At 31.5% G+C, this 14354-nt stretch overlaps 1 protein-coding gene across 1 annotated transcript in view; it reads right to left on the bottom strand.

Moving 5' to 3' along the window:
• The window catches only part of LOC112595149 (ETS-like protein pointed), a 54614-nt gene extending 40772 nt beyond the window's left edge, over positions 1 to 13842 (bottom strand). Inside the window, exons 1-2 of the mRNA XM_025340246.1 lie at positions 13223 to 13842; positions 9365 to 9730 (exon numbers count right to left, since the gene is read on the bottom strand). Of these exons, the coding sequence (XP_025196031.1) occupies positions 9365 to 9670 (306 nt within the window). The 5' untranslated portion in view covers positions 9671 to 9730; positions 13223 to 13842. The remainder of the gene's footprint in view (positions 1 to 9364; positions 9731 to 13222) is intronic.
• Between the last annotated feature and the right edge of the window lie 512 nt (positions 13843 to 14354).

Raw genomic sequence — 14354 nt, 5'->3', positions numbered from 1 at the left:
AGTAAATAATTCGTTGCATAAACAATGGGCATATTAAGACTTGACTGGCTAAATACATAATTATAAGATTAACCACGGCGGAGAAAAAAAAAATTAAAACTGAAGTGCTTTACGTTGTTGAATAATATAATTTTATGCATGTATAATACACGCTCTTGCCACTTTAGTCATATTTTTGTTGCAACATGAGCCTAATATGAATAATATCTGTATAGTTTAAGCTTTTATATATTATATAATTGCAGGTACAATACGGAGTACATAGTACTATAGGGACATTCGCCTACATATCACTTCAAAAATATTATGGTTGTAAAGCCGTATAGGTACGGAATGATAATATAATATATATTATGCGAATAATATAATTAATATTATATTGATATTAATTCAAAAAGTTATATGGTATAGAAAAAAAAAGTAACAATCAAAATTATTATACAGATAAGCATATTATATTATGATATATTTTATTAATAAAAATTATTATTAATTATTTTACTATAAATGTACGATGTTGAATACTTTCATTAAAAAACAGAACAGTTCTTATCACTATTTTTATTCTATATATTTTCTCATTCATAATACACTATTACAGACGCTGGTTTTGTATTACTTTTTTTTTAATATAACCTATAAAAATAATTTAAAACTTAACTTATAACCTAAGATTATAAATACAAAATTTAATTAAAACAAATGAATTTCATTATAATAATCTCAGTAAGTTAATTTTTAAGCTTTTTATTTAAATTTTAAAACAATTTTCTGATAGTTTTAAAATAATTTTATTTTAATTGCAACTATAGCGACCTAAACAGAATACGGACAGCTTTTTTTAATGTATTTAATAAATATGTATTATGTGTAACAGAAATTATTCAATATTCATTGATAGGATAGATAATTTAAAAAAACTATTCATAAGAATTATAATAAATGTAAATTTAGTGTCATTGGTCATTACTTATTAGTTATCAGTATTATTTTTTTAGGATTAAGTATTCAATAAACTTATGACTTTATGAGTTACATTCTAGAAATGTTTATTGACGTATACAATTTCACATGCATTAAACTTGATTAAATTCGTATAGGTATAAATAATTATTCATAACTTATTTTTTAAGTATCTATATTAATAAATAAAAAGAAAAACAAAGAAATTAAAAAATATAAAATAAGTATAGGTACTCAAAAAATATTAAAAAGTAAAAATATTTTTACATAGTTATAAAGTCGTAAGTTATAAGTTATAACACTTATAACTAACAAAAATTACAAAATTATGATTATTTGGAAAAAATTGTAAAATGATGGGTTTTTTAAATTAAAATTTAATAAATACATGAACCATAAAATATAAATACAAAATTATAAAACTGGTTCGTAATTGTTATTAAAAATATTTTTTTAACAACATAACACGGTCAATGTGTATATTTATACATTACTATAAACTGCTATGAATAAAAAAAATATAATTTTGTTTATTATTTTAGTTTTAACGTCCACCTCTGTGGTGACACTTCATATATCTGATATTTGGTTTTTTAAACGACCAATATTAGTTTTTTCTATAGATAAACTAACTAGGAAAAACATAAAAATAAGATAATTGAAATATTTTTTGTTAAAAATTGTTTTATAGGAAATGTTTTAAATGGTATTTTATATAGAAACGCCAACTACAGATAATATAATATTATATAGCAATAAAATACACTATTACAGTAAATAATTCTACCAGTATACACATGCGATAATTTTTATTTTTCGAAAAAAAATGTTCCAATTAAAAAATTCCTTCCGCCGCGTACGAGCGAATTGCGAATACTCCGACATTGCATAATTAGTGTAGTGTAAATTTAGACTTTCTAAAAAAATGTAAAGAGCCGATTCACGGGATATTCCGATCGGCAGATCGAAACAAAAATTAATTGTTTAAATTGGATGTAATTTTTCAGTCTAGACCATTGATTTTATTCAATAACATCAAAACGCGACACGGGCCCTGATATTAAATATTATAATATCATTATATTATTCATAATAATAGCGATGATGATGATAATAATAATAAATGCACTACAAAATCGTTCGGGATAATATTTCGATTAACCTGCGGCTGGCGGCTGTGGCTGCACAGTACCTGTCCGTTATCGCCGACGTATAAGCGCGTATACATATACATTATATAAATATATATAACATTATTATAAGACACGAGGAACACGGGAGCGATTCTATTATGCATAATATTATATGAACAATATAATATACACACACACACACATACAATATCATTATGTATAGTGTGTCGTAGTGGAAGCATACTTAGTTGTATGTCGCGCTTGGTACAACTGTAGCAGCAGGTCGTATAATACACACTATAATACATATATCATATACACGTAGACGCGTTATTGTGTAGTGCGGTCAAATTCACCTTGCGTGTACTACACACACACACACACGCACACGCTCTATCACGTAAATAATAATATAAATATATATATATAATATAAATGTGTAATGATGATAATGATGATAATAATAATACATGAAAACGTTACACACGAAGAATATCGGGAGAAAAAATTGAATAAAAAAAAAAAAGAAAGAAAGAAGGGATAGAACAAGGTCGGCGGCGGCGGCGGACAACTACTACCAACTCTATGAATGAACAACAGCTGCCCCGCCGCCGCCGCCGTCGTCACTGCAGCGTGTGGGACCGTGTGCGTGCGAGTGCGCGAGTGCACGCTCTGTATACAGCGTGTGAAACGCGCGCGCACACACACACACACACAAACACACACACACACACAAACACACACACACACACATACGCACACGCACACATGCGAAGCCGGAGAAAATAATGTAGAACACCGCGGCCGCTGCATAGACCGTGGTCGTCGCCGCCGCCGCGTGTGTTCGGAGAGTGAGAGAGAACGCTGCTCTCATGAGTGCGGCGGCGGCGGCAGCGGCGGACCGCAGGCAAACGGAATGGTGAAAAAGAGTGTGGCGAACGGTGCGAATGGTCGAGTAGTGGTGGTGGTGGTGGTGATGTTGGGGAGCGGGAGAATCGGAGGCAATGCTTGCGAGTGCGTGCGAGAGCAGCGGCGGCGGCGGCGATGAATGAATGAACGTCGACGACGACGGCAAGGAGTAGGCCGCCCCGAACCCGATGAATGAACGCGGCGAACGAACAACGAATGAATGAATGAATGAAAAATAAAAAAAAAAAATTAATAAAAAAAAAAAATAAATAAAATACTCCTAGTTGGCCGCCGACCACCTGTGCATGTGTGCATGTATGCATGTGTAAATGTGTGTGTACGACGGAAGAGTGAAAATAAAATTATTCCCAATACGTTAAATTAATATAATATACAATTACCTACTCTGCGCAGGTATAAACGATACTATATCCGCCGGTGGTCGGATGCTCGGATAGAATTATCGTCTCATATTATGTAATGAGCCGATTTTTTTTTTTGTTTTTTATTTTAAAAATATTTCGTCCGGCAAAAAGCGGTCGACGCGACGAGATGACGACGACGAATTAAACACGAACGAGTTGGTAATGCATGGTTATTAAAAGGGACGCGGTCCGGTTCGATAGAAACGACACGGCGGGACGTAATTGATAAAAAAAAATCCTAGTAGCAAAAACTACTGACTGTCGGGTCGTGAGGTCCCCTATAATAATATTATTATGACCGGTGTTCTCGGCGGCCTTTGGCCCCAGTTGATTCGGTTGCTGGGAACGAATTGATTTAATTGAATTACCACCACCACGCGAGGCGGAGGAGCTTTATCACTAAAATTAACTGAAAGAATAGATGAATAATATTGTTATTATTAAACTGTGTAATAAAAGTGCGCACACGAAAAGTAGGTGGATTTACGAGAATGGAAAAATGAGATAATTTTACCGTGAGTAATATAATATACGATATAGTAGCAAACAAATCGAATCAAAACTGTTGGTCAGCAAACACAAGCAAATTATTATACTTTTTTTTTTGTTTATTTTTTTTTTTATTCTTTTCTGTCATTGTTTGTATAATATCAGTTTATTTAATAGCTAGTCCACAGTTCGTCGCTATTAATGATGACGAATGAGTTAAAATGATATTATTGTTTTAAACGTTCATCGAGTAGAAAAAAAATTATTTTAGTTTAACACGTACGTATAAAAAATAAATATAAAATGTATATTATGATTAATATAACACAGAAATTTCAAACACTATAACACGAAAAGTCAAAAGAGTGAAATAGGTTATCATCATACAAACTATACCACTATAGTATCATAATGAACAATCCTTGTGTATAAAAACGGAGAAGAATACTGAGAAAACACATGTAACAGATATTAGACACCAAACGGGCGTTTCATTTTACAAATAAGCTGGAAGACAGAAGTGGTGGCGCTCGTTCTTTATTATGCTTATGGTGATTAAAAATCTTGTTTTTTTTTTTTTTTTATTATAAACTACTGAAGATCAACTGTTCTGGATAGTGTAACTAAAAAAAATAGTTTTTAAATAAATTCCATAAAATAATAATGAAAAAAAAAATCCTCGAAAAAAGTATATACTAATATATAGATATTGTAAACACACAGAGTAGAAAGAAATATTGTCCAAACTAATAAACAGTAAATATATTATACTAATAAATGAGAAAAAATAATACATAATATTGCGACCAAGTTTACTCGTGTTCACAATCCATGTTCTAAATTTCTATATAATGTCTAATGATAGCCATGATAATATATTGTATACACATTTAATATGCGTGCATAAGCTTATATACATATATATGTATATAGGTGGTAAATACTTATGTATATGTATGCTATGTATTCTAAAAATAGTACCCATCTTGATCATAACGAAACTACACACTATACAACACTATCGCTACCACCTCCAAAGCCCACGCTTAACTAACATATAATAATTTAAATACTCCGTAGTTACTGTAACGTTTAGTGTTGGTTAGATAAAAATTATTAAAAAAATATTATAATTTAATATTATTATTTTAATCTATATATTGAATGGAGAATACAAAAATTAATTAAACACTGACTTTTAAAATATATTTTGGTAATCCGATAGCTTTAAAATATATCTTGAAGTAAAATATTTATTATTTTATAATTATTTTCAATCATAGGCAGTTGCAGGAGTATCATCTACAGTGCCATCAGAATTTAAAGCGAGACTAAATAATGAAAATTCGACGGAACTTGGCTGCAATCCAACTGTAAACGTATATTACACAAGTGGTGTGTGTGTGTGTGAGAGAGAGAGCAACGTTATTGCTGTTGCTATACAGATAGTCGCTCGTTATGTGTTTCACACAAGACTCGTTTTACATTTTAATATAAACATTATTATATTATGATATTATAACAGGAATAATATAAGTGAAACTAATCTTAGGTAAATACTAAATAGGTGATTTAATTATTTAATATAACTAATAGTACGATAAAAGGCTACCTGATAATGATATTATAAAGTTCTATAATATTATTAATAATGGAATGATCACAATAAAATTTATTCCATTAACACAATTTCCAAGTATTATTACGTATGATTTCAAGGGACTATCGGAGCGAACTGATTATTTTGTAATCAATTAAAATAGAGAATCAAGCTTGTTTGAATATTACAATAATGATATGTAAAAACATAATGTTAAAAGAGTTATTTTCATTGAACTGTACGATTTAGGAGCATTAAATATTTTATATAAATAAAACGCAAACGCATATTGTGAACACAGCAGCATCAACAAGCAGCATTACAACACTATAGTATATAACAACGGCGGTGTCTGGTACTCTGGTTGTGTGTAGGAGTCGTTACCCAGTCATCACAGCTGTTTATACTGAATAACCATCATCAACGCACCCTTTCACTACAGAAGATAAGAAATGTTATTTTTGTTTAATTTATAATTAAAATCTTTTTGTATTCGTGGAATTGTATTTCAATCTAACAGTCCAAATTTTGATTAAACAAAAAGTCATATAATATTATATACAATATTATTGTTTAGGACAATAATATCACTAGATTTTATAATGTAAGAAACATAATTGATTCATTTGGGCATTCGAGGCGTCGAATACTCTATTATTATATCTGTCGTTCTTGGTACAAATAAAATATTAAAATAAAACGATTGAAATTCATGGGATTAACGATTATTGAATCCGTCAAAATTCTATGAGATTTTAATATTCATTGCGTGTACAGCTCATGTAAACTACTCATCGTCCAGACATGTAAAACAAAGAAAATATAAAATACCCTAAGAGAGACCGAGATTATTCATGTACGTAACGTGTATATTAAAAGATCCATTCATTATTATTCACCGCCACCACTACTATCATCGTCCACCATCAATAACACCACCACCACCATCTCCATCACAATGCATATAATAATAATAAAATAATAATAATAATAATAAATAATAATACGTGTTGACACAGTATATGCTAATATATGGCTATTTTACAACAGGTACCAATGACACCCTTGATCAAAAAATTGTTTTACATACCTCGGTAATATTATTCAAGCGAATTTGAAAAAATGAAGAATAACAATCAATAAATTATACATACAACAACCACGAGTACAATTATTTGTTGCGTAAAATTCTAAACTCTGAAGAAATACGAATTATCAGTCTATCTATATTATTCAATTATTGGACCAAATACAAAATTACACGGGACAAAACTACGGGAATTGGAAATTACTACAGACAGCACAAACAATGTATTTAAATTTTAAACTTCTTATTATTGCAATTTCGTCAATTTTATTTCACAGTCGTGTGTCTACCAAGACGATAAAGATTTTGCTTATAAATATATTTATGTTTAAATAGATATATTCAAAGTTAAATACATATACTCTAGCAATATACTAGAATATGATATACATTTTTTTTATGCATGATAATAAAAAATGATTTCTTATTTCGTCAGCGTTATTATTATTAGTACCCAGTACCCACTTGATACATACAAACTGAGATCTAAAGATTAAATGAGTCGCCCCCGACATCATAATTTCGTTTTTTATTATTATTATTATTTATTTTTTTTTTTTAACGAGTTAAATGTCGCTATTCTATAGTGATTGTTATTTAAAAAACCGGAAATGTCTTTCCTCGCGCCAGCGGAACACGTTATTAGTATTATAGCCGTTGTAATAATAACAACAAGACATTATAATACTACAAGATTGTTGAGGAGACCGTAACGCCGCTGTTTCACTATTATAATATACTTAATATAGGGATGGATGCGGCCGGTTTAGTTTAGTACCCTTCTGATAACAATAATAAATCTTTTTCACTCCCGCTTTTGATTTTTCTGTATCATCTGTTGCGTTGCTACTGTCTACGTTGTTTTTATTGTCAACGCTAAAGAATCATCGTTCGTTTCCTTTGCTCATATTAATTTTTTTTTTAAAGAATCTAATAATAACAATCGTCAGAATAAGTGGCGTGTATACGTTGTGTTATTATTGTTATTCCTGCAATACTTCCTGTAAGTAACGGTCAGGTGAATGAAGATAGAAAAACCGGATGCACACAGCACCGCATCACCAACACCGGATGGACTACGGTCGCAGAAGTTAATATATATTTAGTCACGTAAATATTAAAATAATAATACAAATAACTATTAAATATTATAATTTATAGTGTTATCCTGATCATGAAACTTGAAAAATGTTTGTTTTTAGAGTCGAGAGAAAAAACCTTTTTTCTTTTAAAATATAAACTTTTTAAATCAAATTTTTTTTATTAATTTAATTATTATTGACTTTTTAAATTATAATTTACAGAGATTAAACAAAAAAGTTATTACCTTTTAAGTTTTAACTAGCTTAATGAAACTTGATGAAAAATAAAAATAATATTTTCCAACCTACCAAATGACTCGAAAATGAATTATTGTTTTATCTTAACAATGATAATATATTAAACCAAACTGGAAATATGAAGATTAGAACCCGATAAATTAATATAGGTATACAATACATTACAGTATAATACATATATATACATTGTTTTAACTATTTTGTATTTGAATTAAAAATATTTTTGTAGAATTACATGTATCTAAACAATTGGTTGAGTGCTGGTATAATAACTTAACTTTGTAATTGGGGTTAATGAGAACTATCCTTGAAAGAATCCTACACACCTGATGGGAAATAATTTATTAACAAGCTAAGTTAATAATACGAATGACAATAAAATAATATGACCCATCTCGTTTCGTCACGTCAATATAGAATAATTAATCGAAATATTCGCTCAAGCGTATATGTATAATAAATAACGTAGTTATCACATATTACGCAAACTTCTACGGGTAACGAGAAAAATAACAAATTGTACAACTCAACTAACTTTACTCAACTACATAAAATAATGATGTATTATAACATCACATTATAGCAACAATAAATTATTGAAATCTGATTCTAATCTGGGACTAAATTTCCTACATTTAACTTAAAAAAAAAAAAAAATTATAATAATAATCACAAAAAGTCATAAAATCAATACATATTTATTGATTTGCTTAGAACTAGAGTTGATAAAAAATAAATTCTTTACTCTATATTGTATAACTAAATACAGTGATATTATAGCATTGTTTTTATTCTATTAAGAAAATAATTTTTTTTTTAATTGCCGCAATATACGAGGACAATACTATTATTAAAATAATTAAGGTAAGTCGCAATAGGACCAAACCGATAATTACAAACAGCATTTCTTTATTGAATAGTTTTTAAGAAATAAAATAACGTAAATTAATATGATCAAATTGGTTTCATGGTTTCATATCAATATATTTATAATGAATATTGAATATAATGATACTATTTAGTATTAATGCTCTAATAAATAATTATTAGTGAATATTAAAAAATTGGCAGGTTTAAAATAACATTAATAAAAATTAAAAACTAATAAAAATTAATTTTAAAATTTACTATGTAAATAAAAGCATGTTATAATGAAGTACATTAAAAAGACTTTAAATCTCGCTTTAAATGCTTATTATAAGTTATGCTTATGATAAGTATTTATTACTATATTGATTGATGAGTAGTTTTGTAAATTGAGCTGATGTATATATATATACATACATACCAATAGGAGAAATTATAAGTTTTTAGTTTATAAATTTCGGTAAACTTGTCTGAGAAATATAAGCTACTCGACAGATAATCAGTTGTTGACTAATAATTAATTTAAATAGTCAAAATGAATATGTACTTACTGAACGCAGAGAACTGGTATCTACATCACACGTTAAATCTCTAGATAGTTCAATATTTCTAGTCCATCGTTCTACGCTTTTACTATCACGAACTTTGTTTGATGATGTCACAATATTGTCAAGTATTTTCTGGTGTGGTGGGCACAGAGATTGTTGATGAGTCACAACTGGTATTTTGTCACAGTCGAGCCAACTTTTAGTACCTAATTGATGTTGATGATGTGCGTTTTCTGGATAAAAAGCTCGATCAGTGTCGTCGTCGTAATAGCACGACGAATAATGTTTGAAGTCTTCGTCAGAGTCCATACTACTCTAACCCGGTGTTAGCCACTGTTTTTAGTGACCACCGGTGGTATAATTGTTCACCTGTTTTTAATGAAATAAAATTAGTTTAACTATTGTAGTAATGTCTAATAATAATATGCAAATATAAGTTTAAAGAAAGTACCTAACTGTCATTGATTATAACAATGAAAAAATATTTCAATAAAAATAGTTAATATTCGTTGACATTTAATATTGATAAATGATTACTGAAATCTTTAAAAAGAAATCCTTTAAATAAGTAAAAGTTCTAAAAAAATTAAAAAGAATTACTATACCTACTGTCTATACTTTTTAATTTCTCCAAATTACATAAATAATAAATATAAATTTTATAGACAAATAAAAGAATATATTATAAGATATAGGTAAATACATAAAAAACAAATGACCAAACATTCATTATATTTCACAACATATGGATATTAGATAAATAAGTAATTTAAAAACTTAGATATTTATTGGCTATTGAGAATTCTGGTAAGATTTTACTGTTGTTTTATGTTTTTAACAGATTAATAAAAATAAAATTTAATTATCTTACGTTGTTGTTATTGAATATAGAACACATTATTATATACAGGGTAAAAGTGTGGTAAATGGTGGTTTTTCTATGTTAGCCTTACGGGAAAACTTGAAAGTACTATGTACCTCACTCTATATACTTATATGTACATAATATAGCGAAAGGTATCTATGTAAAAAAACGCCGTCATCGTAATTCAAATAAAACAATTTAAATATTTTCGTCATCGATAATGCATTATTGAGTACTTGAGTGTGTGATTATTATAGTAACAGATCATATACTTTAGCATGCAACATTAGCGCATTTGCGCAAACAAAACCAACAATCTATCAACTGCTGCGAAACACGTTATGAATTTTTTTTTTCGGCACAAAGAACTCGTCGCCGTCGCCTCTTGTAGTACACAATAAGTAATAAGCATAATATTCCAAAAACCACACGCACACATCCCTTTTTTACGCGGGCGGCTCGGTTAGCCATAATATTATTCTCCCACGAATCTCTCCTGTCTACCATCGCGTTCATATACACACACATACACACACATACATACACATACATACACACACATGCTCGACTATATATATATATATATTAGTTTGCTTCTCCGCCCGCCCTTTCGTTCTCAGTATATTTCTCCGACACACACGGTCGTCTCTCGTTTCTGTCCCCACCGACCCCGTCCCCGACGGGTTATCGTCACCGAACGAAAGAGACTAGGTCTACGACGACGACGACGACCGGTTGCACACGCATGCACGCACGCACGCATGCACGTACACAGCGTAAGAAAAACGGCACTCTATGTATATATATAATATATATTATATATTATGAGCCTTCTGCTCTCCCTCGATTATAATACACACACATATGAAGTCTTCTCCTCACTAATAGGAGATATAGCTGTAGAGTAATAGTACTAGTGGTGCAACTGTATGGTGGTTGTAGTAGTGCATACTGCATAGTAAGTACGGGTACGCGCCATGGTTAAGTAACACGATACTTGAATGGGTGATATCGCTGTAGACGGCAGACACATGGAAAAAGAGAGAGAGAGAGAGAGACGGGGAGGGAGAAAGAAACAGATAGAGTGAATGAGCGAGAGGGACCGAACGAGAGAGACTTCGGCGGCGACGACACGGAGGGGTACAACACTACCCACCGAACGTAGTAGACGGATATTGTAAAGAAAAAAAAACGACACACGACGCCGTTTTTGTGCTGCTTCCCAGATGACGGTCGAGTGTGTGTGTATGTTTTATGTATGTGTGTGTGTAAAAGAGTAGATACTTGGCATGACAACAGCACCAGCAGCAGCAGGTGTGCAGAAGGACGACTACGTCATCGGTTGTATATAATATTACAATGCGTATAGGTGGTACATTTTAGGTGGTAGTATAGGAGGTATATTCTGCGATATATACGGGCGTGATCTATTGGGACAAGTATAAGGGGCAAGGGTTTTTTATTTTTACTCTTAGGACTATTGGATTTCACTCATATATTCGAGTTTAGCACACCAACGAAGATTCCATTGATTAAAAAAAATAAATAAAGAACAAACAGTTTCATAGACTCAATAGACTCAACTTTATGTTTAGTTACTTTGTCGATGGTGAACTATTGTATAAAGTGGATTCTGTTATTAAAAGTTAAAAATAAAACTAGTATTTCAATTATTTATAGATAACAAGAATGGAGTCATTTTGTACAATCCAAACTACAAACTATAGTTACTGTCGTAAATCGCGTAATGTTTTACATTTTTTTACGTTTTAATATCTTATATCAATAATTATAATATTGATTAGCACACTTGTAATATATATTTTTACTTATGATTTTCATTAAATAATTAAACTTAATAGTATCATTTAGAGTCGATCAAAAGAGTGTACAAATCAAATGTGAATTATTTTTCTAGAAATAGCAAAAATCAAGTATTCTGCAAGCCTATAATACTTGATATTTTGTTCATCGATAACCCAACTTAACCAGCACTATCTTGCCAAATGGTTTATTTTGTAATATTGTAAAAAATAAGAAATTGATGCCTGTAAAAGTTGTGTTCAGTCTGAATGAATACTCACTCTTATAAATGCTGGAGAATGTTAGGTAACAGATACGAATATTAAAATTATTATTAGCTTCTTACAGATGTTCGGATAGCTCACGAAAACATATATTCAAGAATTGATAAATTATATTAATAAAAAAAAGACTAACTAAATGAAAACAATGGCACTGGGGCTGGGATTAAATTTGAATAGTTACCTATTGATGTTTGAAGTATAACTGCAGTTAAATTATTTAGACGATTATCACAATAAATTATAGGATTTTAATAATATAGCTTTAAAGCCCAAAATTATATACATATTATTTTAATAAAAAAAATAAATATTATGCTCAACAGTAAGTTAAACTAGTTCAGATAAATTTAGCATACGAATTATTTTTGAATGTACAAAAATATCACTGTACATTTGACAATTAAGAGCTATAAAGGTAATTGATACATAATAATTATTTGAAAATACATGATCTATAATGATACTTGCCATTTGGAAGAGTTACACTACCAGGTAGTTCATACACTAAACACACACTGGTATAATGGTGTGTTGTACACTCATGTTGTCGTAATAATTAAATGTAGATAAGATAACTAATACACGAGTTAATTAATTTGATACGACCAACAGGTGTAAGATGTTTTATCGCTTTAACGGACGGGTGGCTCACGTTATATTAAAAATACGTTCAATATTCAGCGTATGTGTTACGTATTATTTGTAATTTTTCTGTTCTCACCACAAATTATGATAGTATAATAATATATTATAAAGCAACAAGAATGTGTAAAATGTATAATATTCTAACGAATAACGATAAAAACGCTGACTTAATGTAATGATAAATTAAAATAACATAAGTTTGCTAAACTGTCAAAGTATAGGTATTAAATACTTAAAAAACAAAAAAAATGTGAAATATGTTACCTATACGAACTCGAATCCGACTGTAATCTGTACGGCAGCAATGTACGACAGGAGCAGACGAATATAATAATATTCGAAACGGACAAACAACAATAATAATATATTGTTATGAAACGGATTGGCGACCGTTTCGTGTGGTCGCACTACCACGGACGGTGCGGTACTCGATCTGGCGATTTCATCGTCGGCATCGCATTGGCGGCGATTCGTACCCAATCGCGGATAACATTTCGCTACACACGTCCGTATGTCCAATATGTGTAATAGCACGGGCGGGCGGTCGGGCTCGGGCTAATGGATTTCCAAAAATAACCAAACGGCCGAACGAAATTGGCGAGTGCGTGAAAAAAATATATTATAATAATATCATGCGCCGATCGGAGATTTTGGAAAGGGTTAAATTAAATCACGAGAAGTAATTTCTTTGGCCCGTCGGGTCGCCGAGACGAAATTCGAAAAAGAACCGGATCGATGCGTGCGCGCGATAATAACCGCGCGACCGACAAGTGTTTAGTATAATAATATTTTTATCATGTACGTACGCTGAGGACGCGCACGACACGCAACAATAGAGACGGCACGGCAAAGACTACGGGCACGACGGCGGCGAAACGATGAATGAGTCGGACCACGGACGGGTCGTATCGTGGTAGTGGTGACGGCGGCGGCGGCGGCGGCGAGTATTGTATGTTGGCCGGCTTCCAGTCGTCGTCGCCGTTCTTCGGCCGAGCCGTTCGGGCGGCGGCCGTGCGTGTGTATATGTGTGTGTGTGTGTGTGTGTGTGTGGTGGGGTCGCGCGGGGAGCTGCAGTGTTTTAATAATAATAATAATAATAACGACGACGACGACTGCGATATAAGTTGTTGGTGTGTATAATACCATATTATATTATTACGTGTATATAATAATAATAATAATAACGACAACGATGATGATGATGATGGTAGTAAATAGTATGCGTGTACACTATAACAGAAACGGCGACGACGATGACCGTTATCCACCAGATGGCGGACCGCGCGCGCAAACAGGTCCTCTCTTGGAAACACGACACGCCGCCCGCCAAGCCCCAGCATCGGCCGGCCGGCCGGCCTGGCCGCCTGGCCATCGCCGCCGCCGCCGCCGCCGCCGC

This window comes from Melanaphis sacchari, unplaced genomic scaffold (assembly GCF_002803265.2).
Source record: "Melanaphis sacchari strain LSU unplaced genomic scaffold, SCAv2.0 Contig25_pilon_pilon, whole genome shotgun sequence".
Lineage (NCBI taxonomy): Eukaryota > Metazoa > Arthropoda > Insecta > Hemiptera > Aphididae > Melanaphis > Melanaphis sacchari.
This window is presented reverse-complemented; position numbering and strand designations above follow the sequence as displayed.